This window comes from Camellia sinensis, chromosome 14 (assembly GCF_055761805.1).
Source record: "Camellia sinensis isolate YWXY chromosome 14, ASM5576180v1, whole genome shotgun sequence".
NCBI classification, from domain to species: domain Eukaryota; kingdom Viridiplantae; phylum Streptophyta; class Magnoliopsida; order Ericales; family Theaceae; genus Camellia; species Camellia sinensis.
In genome coordinates, this window is record NC_138974.1 from 47,829,189 (window position 1) to 47,844,209 (window position 15,021).

Below are 15,021 nucleotides of genomic sequence, written 5' to 3' on the forward strand. Positions count from 1 at the left end.
CATAACTGCTAGGAACTGCCATGTTGTTTGCCTCATCAAGTCAGCCACGAATTTGGTTGCCTTAGCCTCCAGACCAAGTTTTGCCTACTGATTGTTTTTAACCCCCAAGTATGCTGCAGCCCACATTCGGGTCATGTTAATGCCTTGCATCTGTGCAACGGCTGCACATACTTTGGCCAAGGGTTGTGCTGCTGCCTCAGCACTTGGACAACACTTCACCTTGCTGTCTTGGCATGCCTCCATCATGCCTTGGTCTTGGTTGGTCATGGGCACAAGGTGCTGCCAATGCCAACCATGCAGCCTTCAAGTAGAAGGTGCTATCCCTTTACCACTATGACTCTTCTTTATCACTTTCCTACCAAACTTGCCACCCCCAACTGCCTCTCTTGTCATTGTTATTGACCCCTCTGTAAATAGTAAGAGATTGATTGATAGAGAGAGAACCTTAATGGGTTTGGGTTTTCAAGGAGGGTGAGGGTTTTCAGATCTAAGGTTTATGGGTTTGTGGTGGTCAAGAAAGGTGAGGAAGAAGAGGGGGTGTGGGGTGGCGGGATGGGGAGGGGAGGGGGACAAACTGACATAAATGCTTTTATTTTTTCCCTCTTTTGAACTAAATATTTCACTTTACTATTTTGTGGTTTATGTAATGTACACCTAATTTCTTTTCTATTTGGAAATATAAATAGTTTAAATGATTATTTTCACGTGAAAATACTTTTAGGTTGCATTTGGACCCTTTATTTCTGAAGGAACTTATAGAAAAAAAAGAAAAAAATTAATAAGTAGTGATTTTTTGTAAATCATATTTACAAGGAAAAGAAAAATCATTGGAGATTTATAAAAGTACCCTTATTAGGAATAATTGAACAATAATAATAATATTGGCACTACATTGTGAACTTCCCTTGCACACTTATTTATTTTTTAACCTATCGAAAAAAAAATTAAAATAAAATGCTAATATAATTATCTAAAAAAGAAGTCAAACAACAAACATATGGGGCCTTCATGTGGTGAAAAGCTGAGGGGCCGAAGGAAAGGGCGCACGCATAATAGCATGCACTTGAGTTGGCATTGAGTGCTTTCCCATGTGAAAGTGAAATCCATCATCTAACTGACTTCTTAAAAGTCCTAATCCCCTCAATCACCTCCTGTTTCTTGTTTTAGTTTTCACAACTTGTAACTATTTCTACTTATTTTCTTTATTCACTGTTGTTTAAAATTGAATAATAAAATTTCATACATATTTCATATATTTTAATACATTTTTTTGAAAAAACAAATCTATCAATTATATTGATAACCATATGGGTTCACATTTGTCTTTTTTCTTCCTTCTCTTTTTATGCTCCCTTCTCTTTTTATACTCATACAATATAATTTATCAAAAATGCTTAAGACCCCCAGTGGGAGTCACTGGAGGTCGTGTACGGAGGCTTCCCATTGGTAAAAAAAAAAACTTGTTTTTTTTTTTTTTTTTTTTTTTGTGATTTGGACGAATGGCACGCTGCCACCTCACTGGGGGTCGACCCCCAGTGGAGGTCTGTAGCAAAGTCCATAATTTATATGGTGTTTTGGAGTTTTGCTTTTTTATGGTTTTTTGGCCTTTTTAGGAATTAAAGAATTAATGTGTTTAGAAAGTTGTTAAATAGTAATTTTTTGTGAGTGAAAAAGTTGATGTGATATTTGATTTTTTTATCTGATAAAGAGCATCTTACTAACTTTTTGATTTTTTTAGTTAAAAACTAACTTTTTTATGTTGTACCCAAACACCCATTATTGATTGTAAACTTGGTATTTTAGAAATAAATATTTATCATATGAATTGTAGTAATAATAAAAAAAATGGGTATATTTAGAGTCTCCCTCTTGCTTCTCTTCCAACCCTATCGTATCTATAATGAGAATGTTCAGCACTAACTAATAAGTGGTAAATGCCAGTCTATGTAAAAAGTGTATAAAAATATGTGAAATATGTAATATGTATTGAAATTTTTATTCTTATTTTTTTTTAGGTGTGATTTAGTCCTAACCAATGCCTAGTGCGTGGTGGTTAGCAAGACCTTTACATAAATTAGCCTCCTAACTCTTTTTTTTTTTTTTTTTAAATAGCCTTCTAACTTTATTCCAATCACAAAATGATTTGCAGTATACAACAATGACCAACTAATTTTAAATGAGTCTAGGAACATAGAAATCAGCAAATACAAAATGCATATAAATGGACAATTTTTTTCATAAATGGGCCCCATCAACAAACTCAGTATACTTTGTATTACTCTATTACTGTATTCGTTCAAAATTGTGGTATTTTAGCCAATCTTACGAAGCATTTATAAAGCATTCATGCTAGCACTCTTCAAAGGTATTGTGTGTTATTTTAGCCAATCCACAAAAGCATTTATAAAGCATTCATGTTACACTCTTCAATAGGTCAGTAGCAATAATTTCTGTTGTTTGCTTAATTTATCAAAAATAAAAAAAATAAAAATCCTGTTGTTTGCTTAAAGGTGAGAGACTGCCAAGATTGACACATCTCGTACAGGGGTAGATATATACATGGCTTTCTTGTGGTTTTTAATATTTTGCAGATTAGTTACTTCTCTTTCAATTAGGACTTGTGGAGTAGGTGTGAAATTGGATCTGCGGTATTTATTTGATTAATATTGTTAAACTATTCTTGGATGATCTATGACATGTATATGGTGTTTCTGATCAAAGAGATTATGCAAAAGAGGGGTTGGTTTTATCTCTCACCCAACTGACCAAAACGGGTCAAGTAAGCTGTACCCATCTTGTGATTCCCCTGTTTGGCGTAGCTTATGGAGGCTGCTTATGATTTTTGTTGTTGTTGGAAATCTCGTTAGTATGTTTGGTGCAACTTTTTAGAAAATGTATGTAATTTATAACTTCATCTTTTTAGAGAGAGAATTTTCATGACTTCAACTTATGCCACCAAAGACACTAACAACACTAAGTTGGTATTCTGAAACTACTAAATAATTACTCATAAAAATGAGTTAAGAAATTATGTTTGCTTCATTTTTAATCTTTCATGTTACATGTGATCTTGTAAAGGGAATTAGTTGTGAATAAATGAATTAATTTGGAGAAACTTGAAGTGAAAAGCAAAATCGACCCACTGTGTTATCTTAAACTTTAATAATGTCAGAGCAATTTGTACCTCAACTATACCAAATTAATGTAGTAAAAGATTGAAGACAAAAACACTTGGTGTGAGAACACATGGTTTGTTCTCTACCCTCCCTTTTAGTGTCAGTATAGGATCTGATGAATATGGAGTCCATATGCACACCTAATTAGTCAAATCTGTCTTTATATGCTATGTGATACACTACTATAATTGCCTATGTAAGTCATGGTGTGAACATGCCATCTTACTTATTTATTTTTTCTGTATTAAAAGTCCAATGAGCCCACAGCCTGGTGGGTCATGTTAGTGGCACCCACAATTGTTTAGTGCCACAAAAGGGGTTGGATGAGAATAAGATATGCTTTAAACAGCTTTGTATCATCAGTTCTACGGCCAATACTTAATTTTCTATCGCATTTTGCTATTGGATATTTGCAATAAAAGTGGGGTTCACCTCATGTGATACTGTGGATTTATATCATCAGTTTTGCTTTGCACACCCTATTGCTTGGAGTTAGCACAGGTAGTACAGTGATGAAGTGTAAACCTTGCGTCTGATCTTAAGTGGTATATGTGGTTTGTGGGTGGTTGTGCGTATTTGAGGTTTACTTTGTATGGGTGACTCCTGTGTGACCCTAAGTTAAAATAAATTAGCTGGTGTTTCAAAAACTTACCTGTGATTAGGTAAGAGGTATGTATCCAAATTTTAAGAAAAATGGGAATAAAGTGGTCACATGATTGCATGTCCCGATCCACATGATAATTTTGCTGCCTTGGGAGGTTCTTCATTAGCCACAAAAAAGAGAGAGTTCATGATAAGGTTCTTTGTGAGGCCTTTTTAGGTAATTTTCAACAATTTTTGCTTTGTTGGGAGGTTCCTCAATAGAAGAATAATAAATAAAAAAAACACAATGACAAGGTTTTTTGTGAGGGCTGTTTAGGCAATTTTTAACAGCAGAAGCCAAACATTTGGTGGTTACAGAAGAAAAAGTTTCTATAGAAAATTCTCTTTCTTGTCATTGTTAGTTATAGATTCTCTCTCTCTCTCTCTCAATTCCATTCCCTCCTTTATTCACGCCGCTTTCACTTCCACAATCACACATTTCTTTTTCCCTTTTTCTAAAACAAAAAAACAAAAGGCTTGACTCTTACTTCTTCTCCATTCCATCAGCATCTTCCATTTTTCAATTACATTATCTCCATTTATTTCTGTCTCTTCACAGACCTCTGAGTGAGAGAGAAAAATGTCTGAGCTGTGCTTGTCAAGCACTCCCAAGAAGACTATCCAAGTTTCTTCTCTCCTACTCTCTGACTTGCATCTGTTTTTTTCCTTCATTCTCTCTCACCCTCTCTACTTCTTTTACTTCATTTTCTTCTCCCCATACCTTCTCAAGCTCCTCTCATATCTCTCTCCTCTGTTCGTCACCACTTCACTCCTCCTCCTTGGTTTCCTTACTGTCCATGACAACTCATCTCTCGAATTATCCGAATCCAAATTGGGCTTTTTGCTCCAAACATACCATGCTGTTATGGAGAGATTAAGGCCAAAGACAGACGATGAATACAACGAATTTCATTACTTTGAGGAGCTTGAAGCATACAAAATTGTGTTCGACACATCGACATTCTATGCAAGAGAGAAGTCAGATGAAGTTTTGGATTTGGGATCAGAAGAAAATTGCTTCGAAGCTCTTGAAGCATCTGTTTTTCAGAGTTCAAGCTACGAAATCCCAGGTATGAGTATGTCTGAAGTGTTGGTTGACAATTTGGAAGAGAAAACAGTGGAAATTGCTTGGGAAGAGACTACTGATCAACAAGCTATCATGGAAGAGAAGAGATTAGAAGGGTTCTTAAAAGTTTTGGATGAGTTTGAAAACAGGACTTATAATGTGGAAGAGAAAAAAGTTGATAAAATAAAGGATGTCGAGGTTGAATTTAGTATTGATAATGGTGGAGAGGTCACTTCAAAAGTCGCAGCTAAGTCTGAAACATTTGATGCATATGTTGATTGCATAGATAATGGTGGAGAGTACACTTCAAATTTCTTGGAAAGTCCAAGCTCGCGAACATTGGATTCTAATCTTGGGAGCTATGGGTCGATGAGGAGAGAAAAAGAGTGGAAGAGGACGTTGGCGTGCAAGCTATTTGAGGAGCGGCACAATGTGGATAGTGGTGGTGAGGGGATGGATTTGCTTTGGGAGACGTATGAAGCAGATTCGAGTAACAAAGCCAAGCCAAAAATCAACTCCAAGAAGAAGAAGAACAAGAAGAGAAGTGACTCTGAATGCTACGTGGACAACGATGATGAGGAAGAGGACATGAATGGCCAGTTGTGTTGCTTACAAGCTCTGAAGTTCTCTACAGGGAAGATGAATTTGGGAATGGGGAGGCCTAACCTTATGAAGATCTCCAAGGCAATCAAAGGCATTGGATGGTTGCACCATGTGACCAAGCATGGCAAAAAAGGGTATAACTGAGATATTAGATTTTAACTACCCTGATATTAATTAAATTAAATTTGCATATGTACCAAAATATGTGTATCAAAATATGTGTATCTGTTTTGAGAAAATTACAAGTACATATATGTTCTTTTTGGGCTTCTTTTGCATGATGTGTTAAAACTCCTGTTTGTTTATTTTATTTTTTAATGTCTTCGAGCTGATTAGGTGGTCATCAATCATAGTTGATAACACTTTAGACTAGGAAGGTGCTAGTGTTCTGCTTTTTGGAATGATAGAACTTCATTTTGTGAGACATGCTGTGATTATTTTGATGGAAAGTCACGTGATGCTGTGCCCACCCATGACCCATGGGAAATGATTATTTTTCATCCTTCGCTGGATTTCACCACTGATACATTGGAGGGGAGGTCACTGTTACCATTTTATGATTTTCGAATTGATCCCAGATTGAAGTCACTTTAATAGTTAGCAACTTGGAATCGCTGTCTATTTCATTCCATTACCCTTGCACTATTTGATGTCTCTGTTTCCTAGTGCACAAAAACTTTGGAAAAAAAACAAAAAGTCACCAGTAGGTTAGTTGTGTTCTCTTATACTCCATTAAAATATAACCAAAGAGATCCAAATAAATTTTCATTAATCTATGGTTTGATCATGAAAATTGCAGTATGCCTTTCAATCAGTTAGTGTGGGGTACTTTAGTTGGATGAAACTCATGAAATTGCTTTGTAGGGGGATTCAGAGATAAGCTATGCATGCAAGTAGTTGCAGGTTTGCAGCTGATGAGTCTGTTCCCGTTAGTACAAATTTATTAAAATTCCAAACTGAGTTGTGAACAAATCTTTCTTGCTTTCTATAGACCAAAAGTAGGTATAAAAGATCCCTCAGTTGCACAATGAACTAATATTAGTTTTACATACATAAGAGCCATTGACTGGGCTATTCTGATAATACATAGAGGTCCTTGCCAAACAACCTAATTGTCTTCGTCTTCATCTTCACCAGTTCTTTTTTCTCATTTTGAACAACAATGCGGCTTCTATTAGTATCACTACTTCTGCAATCTTCGTAGATGTCCTTTCCAAACAACCTAATCATCCTCGTCTCCACTGCCTCTTTACTTTCATTTTGTCCACTTCCCTTCTCAAAGTCAATCAAGTATCGATCATAGCGTTGTGAACAAGAGTGGTTGATCTTATAAAAGCGAATTGCGTCAGTGGCTCGCAGTTGTGGGCAGCAACAAAAGCCTTCCACCCGGCTGAAATCCTGAAGGATTTACTGCACAGATTGTACACGAATTTCATTGGCCATTTCCTGTTATGAGAGTAGAGAAATCGCAGCACCCCCATCTTAGAACTAGGTCTTCCATCACTGGTTTGCTGCAGAGAAGGAAAATGAGCTAATGCCTTTTCCTTTGGTAATTGTAAGCAGAAGGGCTCGGTGGCATTGGAATTGCTTAGTTTCTGCTCAAAAAGAAAATCTCTGTCAGCAGTTTTGGTTGATGAGGTAGAAGAAGAAGCTGAGGTTTTGTTCTTATGAGAAGACCATTTTGGGTAAAAGTCACTCTGAGGATGTTTGACAATGTTGCTGCTGGATGAAGTGGATGTACATTTGCCTTGTGGTTCCTTCTTGTTGCTCTTAATTGAGTGTATGACCCTGTTTCGGAAGAACTAAATAAGTAGTTGCAAATAAATCTGTTTGGAATGGCTGCTTCATAAAAAAAAATTCACTATCCCTTCTTGTCAGCATGCCTCTTCTAGAGTAAAATTGTAATATTTTATCTTATCATCCTCTATTTGCTTGTTAACTAAAATTAAGAAAGATTTAGGAAGAATATTTGAATCGCAAGAATATAAAGTACAAATCATATTCAAGTCTTCAACTAGCCAACCTATTAATGACACTAGCTCATGTTCGAGTCAGTACTAGGTAGGGATTTTTGAAGAACGACAAAGATGACGCAGTGCTCTGTTTGGTTGCTGAGAAAATGAATGAGGGTGAAAGAAAATCCATATTATAATTTTTCACGTATGCATGCAACCAGACAGAGAGAATACGCTATACCCAAAACTATGTATGTATTGATGTACAAAAATAAAAAAGTACACATAAACAGCCAGAAATGAATGAAGATAATTCTTGAAAGAAAGCCCATTAAAAATCAGTAATTTGGCAGGGAAAGAAGAGGAAAATCACCTGGAAGTTGATTCTGATGAAGCATCAATGGGACTCTGATTCACATCATGGTCTTCTGATAGACAGAGATATCCTCGTTTCTTGATTGGCGTGACAACATTTTCTTGATCAGTAGCGACAACTGTTGGGGAAGAAGATGATGAACTCTGTTCTTCTTCTGAGACATCTTTTGCTTCTTCAATATCTGAGTTCTTCATCTTTTTTCTTTCATTATCACTGAGACTTGTGATAATTTCTCTGCTTTCTGACATTTTCTTGATTGTTCTTGAATAGATTGTGAGCACTTTTCAAGTTTTGAGTGAGAGAGAGAGAGCGAGTTATTCTTTTGAAGAGTGTATGTTTATATACAGATACAAATGATAGCAGAGAGAGAGAGAGAGAGAGTTATTCTTTTGAAGTGTGTATGTTTATATACAGATACAAATGAAAGCAGAGAATGCATTTTATAGCTTACAGGTTGACACTAGACAATGCAGAGACAATGCATATATGGTTCAAATTAATACTATTTTTGGTAACTAAAAAAAAGAGAGAGTACTTCGGTGAAAAATTACTGTCAAATGTCATAAACAAGAAAATTAATCCCCTTTATATTTCTTTTTTATTTGATTTGATAATGTTACCATATAAATATATCATTGTGGTGATGGCTGTGAAATAAATAAGAGACCAAGAAAAAGAAAAAGCCTTGGGTGTCTTGTGTTCTGTTTTGTGAGTTTAGAGGTGTTTAGTTCACGTGATTGTAAGCCCACCCTGTGCCCACTATTCGAACCATTCATATTGTTGTAAAATATTAGATTGATCGAATATCAATAATCATATAATTAGTCATATTTAGTTTTACAAAAAATTGACAATTTATTTTCAAAATCATAATAATAACGAGACAATGGACCATAAACTTTGGGTTGCGACATTGTCATGGGTCCAGAGTTTTAACACTGGACGGTGAGTCCTGCTCCAGTGAGTTGAGTTTTTTAGGAGTTGACCATGTTGTTGAGAGTCATGAGGTAGTTTTTTTGCTTTTTTCCCCCCTCACTTTTGGCAGGGCTAATTGTTGTTGTGACTTGCATAGCTTTTAATATTAATTTGATCAAAATCAAAAGCTATGAAAAAAATAATAATTTAAGAAAAAGCCTTGGGTGTCTTGTGTGTATGAAAAATCACAATCTCAGTGCTGTAGTATAGAAGCTGCTCATATACTCATTGCCTTCTAATGAAACATTCCTATACAATGATTTTCACTAAAAAAGAAAGAAAAAAAGGAGCTTAGTATCAAAGTATTAATCTGACTATTATCTGCATATCAGGTATCTGACTTCTCAGGCTTGCTCTGAATCATATCAATGGTGCTGCTGCTTTCAGTGTTGTTCTCAATATCAGTATAAATTCAATGCTATGGATGTGTGTCCTTTCCAAACAATCTCAAAACCTGGTTTGGACCTTTTGAGACTTATTGGAAATCGAATAGCACAGCGGCTATTTCCTTCTAAAGGCAGGACAGCTTTGTAAAAAACAAACCACATCGTTTTCTTCCAATTTGTGCTTCTTAACAAAACTGCTCCACGAAAGCTTGTATCTACAGGTAGCATAATTTCTTTTGCCAGTAACAGTATATGGATACCCTGTGAATTTCAACAGCAAAATCTTGTATTCAAGATCAGAAATTTGTAGTGTCTCAGAACTTACTTGAGAGGTATTTAGTGCAGGGAAATGTTTTCTGGTGAGCTTGTCCATATCAGTGGCAACTATTCTCTTCTCAAAGATATATTTTAGGCTATCCAGAAGGTAATGCTGGTTATGCAAATGCTGGAGGGGGTTTGTAAAATTGAATCAAATCCATCGCTATCAAATTGTGTGCACCAAAAAACTGTGACTATCCAGTTATTTTAACCAAGAGGTCACCAGGCTGAGGGATTGTGAGTTTCCCCATAGGCCACTGCTTGTTATTTTTGTCGAAAAGTAGTAGGTTGATCCCCAGGTCAGTTCCTGTATCAGCAGCAAGGAAATACTTTTCTGCAGTTTCGAGAGGAATGGTGAGTCCTTTTCTTTTATAATCTCGCTAGGTGATAATTGCACCTCGAAGAGAAAATTTTTGTCATCAAATTTGGCATTAATATCAGCCTCATTGTTAGCTCCAGTTCTACCTTCTTGTAGCTCATTTTGTCTGCAAAGTTCAGAACCAAACCTAATAAGTCAATCTGGTCATAGCAAATGGTAGACCATTCATCTTAGAGGAAATTCATCAAACAGGTTATGTATTCATCAAACAGGTTATGTAGACAATTCATTTTAGATATCCGACGAGGTAATGCTAGTTATGAAAAGGCTGGGGGAGTGGTTTGTAAAAGCGAATCAAATCCATAGCTTTGTGTGCATCAAATTGCCATGACCATTCAGTGATAACGAACTCACCAAATTTAAATTTGGTGATGGATTTGATATAGCATTGGAGATGGCCTAACTAACGAATTATTGATAATAATAATTAAGAGGGAGGTTTACGACTGAATATTGGGCCTAGTTGGTTTAGACTGGAGTCGATGCCCTTTGCTCGGTCAAACATTGACTGCACGCTTGACCGAGGCCTTAGTCCGGTCGAGTTAGAACAATTGTGGATTGCCGGTCCGGGGGAGATTTTCACTCTTCGGAATTGAATTGGATTAGTCCTTCAACGGTGTCATGACCCGAACCCGCCCCCATGGGTTGAGGACATAACCGGCCAGTAATCACGAGATTACTTATGGCTTTAAACCAAATCAGATATATTTTAACAGAGTTAAGGGGGCCAGACGGAAGTAATTTCAAACTTTTGTCCATAGAGTTGTGCTTACATGGCACGTCATAACATTTTACAAACATACATTAATAACTCACATCAAGGAAAGTCAACATATAAGCTTTACACAACAGGATCATTCAAGTCATGGTCAGCCAATCAAAACTATACACAACAATAATCCAAAGTTTTCGCCAACATGACAAAATATAACAAAATAGCAAAAAGGTGAAAACAAGTCTCGTGCGTGAGACGTATGGGTTGACTCTTCAAAACCTTGACTTTTTCATACAAACTTCACTGAGGCTGGGTTTGGACCTCCCTTGGCTCACCTACAGACACATGAATGAGTGTGAGCGAAAGCCCAGTAAATAATATCAAATAAAGAAGATACACGAACGGAATTCAGAACAACATGTATCAGACGGCATTGGGCCCAATTCATATTTCTATCTAGTATATATATATAGGTCAAGTGACTGCGGTTCCAAACACATAGAACGACCTCGGGCCCAATTCATTCATGTCCGACGGCCTTTGGGCCAATCGTTCCTGTCCAACGGCCTTTGGCCCAATCATTCGTGTCAAACGTCCTTTGGCCCATTCATTCATGTCAAACGGCCTTGGGCCCATTCATTCATGTCAAACGACCTTCGGCCCAATCTTTCATATCAAATGGCCTTCGGCCCAATCATTCATGTCAAACGGCCTTCGGCCCATTCAGTCATGTCAAACAGCCTTTGGCTCAGCATTCATGTCAAACGACCTTCGGCCCAATCAATTGTACCCAATGACCTTTGGCCCAACCATATGGCATAACAAACATTTGTCCACAATTCAAATTAACAACTTATAAGACTTATATGGGAATAAGCAATTGGACAAATAACATACTTCAAAATATCTTTACTAAGATATTACTCATAGTGTTCTGCCGGCGGATTTGCCCTGGAACTCGACCCTACACATTTCATGAACACAATGGGTCACAAACAATTCAATCCGTTCTTAATTCATACATCACTCTTAGGCTTCTTTCTTATCTTTTTAACTCATTTATGATGCTCAATGCATGCCTAAGAGTGCTTAGAAATGAAAGAGAATGGAAAATGAAACACATAACCCCTTTACAAAATTTCTGAAACAGGGGTCCCCGCTCGAGCGTGAATATCCCCGCTCGAGCGGACATCAATGTCTGCAAAAGTTCTGGGAGCTCACATTTCACGCTCGAGCGGCGCTTTCCCCGCTCGAGCGGACACGCCAAATTTTGGGTTTTCCAGAACTGGTCTTGAAGTTCAATTTTGATGTTCAAAGGTTCCAAACTCATGATTTCGGTTCAAAAACATGTAAACACAATATATTACATGAGAATACAAGAGTATGACACCAAATTTGTTCAAAATCATCATCTAATTCTCAAATAACCCTCATTTCTTTTGTATGATCAAAACCCATGCAGTCAAACTTCATACCAAATTCATATCTCTATCAATTCAACATGCATGTTAGTCTTTGACCCCAATTCCATTTCAAATAGCACCAATGATGCTTATAACCATGAAACTCAACAAAACCATGCTTGCATGTATGCTTCAATGCTCAATTTTTCATAATCAACATATTACATGCTAGCTTATGCAAATTCATGGCAATTTTATGCATGCTTGAACATACCAACTCCAATTCAAGTTCTAGGTGATCATCTAACTTGAATTCACAAAATTACAACCTCAAACTTATGAATTCATAACCAATTACTCACCTAGAAGCTCAAATCTTCCAAATTATGGTTAATTCTTGAGTTAATCTTCAAGATTCCCAAGCTTCTTGATCAAACCTTTAATTGCCTACACACTCTCTCTCTCTAAATTTGGTTCTCTCACTTTTTAGAGAGCTAATTTCAGCCAAATGAATTAAAAGAGAGGAATTGAGTGCGAATGAGCCTATTTATAGCCTCTCTTAATCAAATTACTAAAAATTAAGTAATGGTGTTTTAATTGGTCATTCTGAATCTGATTATTTTGATCCGAATCAATTTTCAATTAAATTTCACCATAGGCTCTAAACATTACGCTAATCACAATAGCGTAGTCAATTTCGATTTCTGTGGCCGATAAGGCCTTCAATTTAAATTCTAAAGCAGATAATCAAATAGATTTTTCCTACGATGAACAAATAGAAATTTAAAACCACATATATTTATATAAATGGTACTCAAAATCATATCAAACACGTAATCACATTCGTAATTAAGATTAATTAGCATAATACGGAGCAGGGTTATCCCAAACGGCTTGGACCGAGCTCATGCTTGGTTGTGCCTACGGAGCTCGGTTGAGCCATGATGTGAGGTCATCAAAGAAACCGGACAAGTAGCACGGTTGCTGTGAGATGGCGTGGCTCCAAGTTAAGCGTGGCTCGATCAAGAGAACTATGCAGTGCCATGGGATTGCAAGAAGGGGATTGCGTTATCTGTGCGTGCCAAAGCCGTTTGGCGGTTTCGTTAGGTATTTGCACTGACACGCAGGGAAATGGGAGAGGAGAGTAGATCCATGCGTCCAGAGGGGAATGGACGCAAAAGCACGCACAGAAGCTATATAAATGGTGTTGTGCCCCCATACTCAGGTCTGGAACATCCTCTAATCAGAACTCACCTACCACTTTGTCTCTCTTCTTCTTCTCTCTCTCTTCCTGAGTGTGCTAACATGATCATCGGAGAGGTTTTCCGGCAGCACACCGCCGGGTAGCTCATGTTCATTGTGTTCTCAGGTCGATCGGAGCAAAGCGCAGCTTGGGTACAAGGAGTACGGGTAACATCGGATATTTAGCTCCCGTACAATTGGCACCGTCTATGGGAATCTCTCTCCGACAGACAAAACCTTGTCCTCCAAGCTCTTATGATTATCTTCCATGGCGAACAACGACGATGTACCATTGTTCGCCATTGACGGTATCACTTCGGAGTCCGTCCGAAGAAGATATGGTCTTCTTGCCGTCTGTGCCATGGCTGGTTTGGAGACCTCTCCTGGAAGACTTCCCAGAGATGTGCGAGACAAGCGCACAAAGAGTACTGATCACTCGAGAAGCTCTGATGGGCACCGACAGTGAAAAGAATCGCACGCTCAGCGCCTAGAGCATAAGCTGAGAGATCAAGATGCCATCATTCGAAGGATGGCGGCGGAGATGGAGGCGCTAAAGCGGCAGGTCAAAGGGAAGTGTTAGATGTTAGATTCACATATGAAAAGAAGAACAATAAGAAAGAAGAAAAGAAGAGAGATTGTTGTGTTTATTATTTTGTATCTTACTCTTAAACATATTAGGGTTACACATATTTATAATGAAAGACTAAAGAAATAAATGACATAACTACCCTTACACCCTAATACTTAAGACTCCTCCCCAAGTCGGTGCAAAGATATCTCTCATGCTTAACTTACAACAAATGGGGTGGAAAACCTTACTACTAAGACTCTTAGTAAAGACATCAGCCAATTGATCTTCAGACTTCACAAAAGGCATACATATTAAACACTGATTCAACTTTTCCTTGATGAAATGTCTATCGATCTCAATATGCTTTGTTCTATCATGCTGAACAGGATTGTGAGCAATACTAATAGCAACTTTGTTGTCACAATACAATGTCAATGGTTCACTGTAGACAAACCCAATATCATTCAACAAGGAGTGGAGCCACATCAGTTCACATACACTACGTGCCACAGCCCTGTATTCTGCCTCTGCACTAGATCTGGACACCACTGTTTGTTTCTTACTACACTATGGGTGTGTTTGATTGGACGGACTGGAAAATGGGGGATTAGAATCCATCGGACTTGAGTCCTGGGACTGTGAATCCCCCGGACTATTTGGTCGGATTGGATATGTATCCTGTGTTTGTTTTTTCATGGGATTAGATGTCTGGATAGGACTATTTTCAGTGAATCCAACGTTTGGTTGGACGGACTGGATAGGATAAATGAACAAAAGACTATTTTACCCTTTTTCAATTGTTTACTAAGTAATAGCAATAGTAAACATATCTTTAATATTTTAATTATTTTTAGTAAACATTAAATATACTAATTGTTAAATTTTGTTTAAAGATATTTAAACATACTAATATTGATAAAAAATTGACTGGTATAGACTATTTTATTTAAACAAATAAAAATTTATTGTTGAAATTAAACATACTAATGGTTAAATGTTTAAATTTTTATTTAAACAATTAACATTGAAATTATTTTGATGTACAGATTGTGTTTAAACAATTAACAATTAACAATTAAATAAATGTTGATGTACAGATTATGTTTAAACAATTAACAAATGTTGATATAATTAACAATTAACAAATGTAGATGTAATCAAATGTTAACGTATTAAAACATAATTTAATAGATGTTAAATAAATATACATGTTG

At 36.9% G+C, this 15,021-nt stretch overlaps 1 protein-coding gene across 2 annotated transcripts; it reads left to right on the top strand.

The window, feature by feature from the left end:
• Window positions 1–916: 916 nt before the first annotated feature.
• Window positions 917–9,524, top strand: LOC114265751 (uncharacterized). 2 transcript variants are annotated; one of them, XM_028206587.2, is made up of 2 exons: window positions 917–5,621; window positions 7,796–8,259. In XM_028206587.2, exons 1-2 carry the CDS (start codon window positions 4,399–4,401, stop codon window positions 7,824–7,826), a joined length of 1,254 nt encoding a protein of 417 aa, XP_028062388.1. In that variant the 5' UTR covers window positions 917–4,398; the 3' UTR covers window positions 7,827–8,259. The 2 variants fall into 2 exon arrangements, with proteins under 2 accessions (XP_028062388.1, XP_028062382.1); XM_028206581.2 differs by lacking the exon at window positions 7,796–8,259 and adding an exon at window positions 9,126–9,524 and having other exon boundaries at window positions 2,091–5,621.
• Window positions 9,525–15,021: the final 5,497 nt, after the last annotated feature.

Bases quoted from the DNA above. Each gene is read 5' to 3' on its own strand.
- LOC114265751 (XM_028206581.2), top strand. From the start codon at position 4,399: ATGTCTGAGCTGTGCTTGTCAAGCACTCCCAAGAAGACTATCCAAGTT. The intron at 5,622-9,125 runs GTATAACTGAGA...TCTGCATATCAG, and splicing joins ACCAAGCATGGCAAAAAAGG to GTATCTGACTTCTCAGGCTT.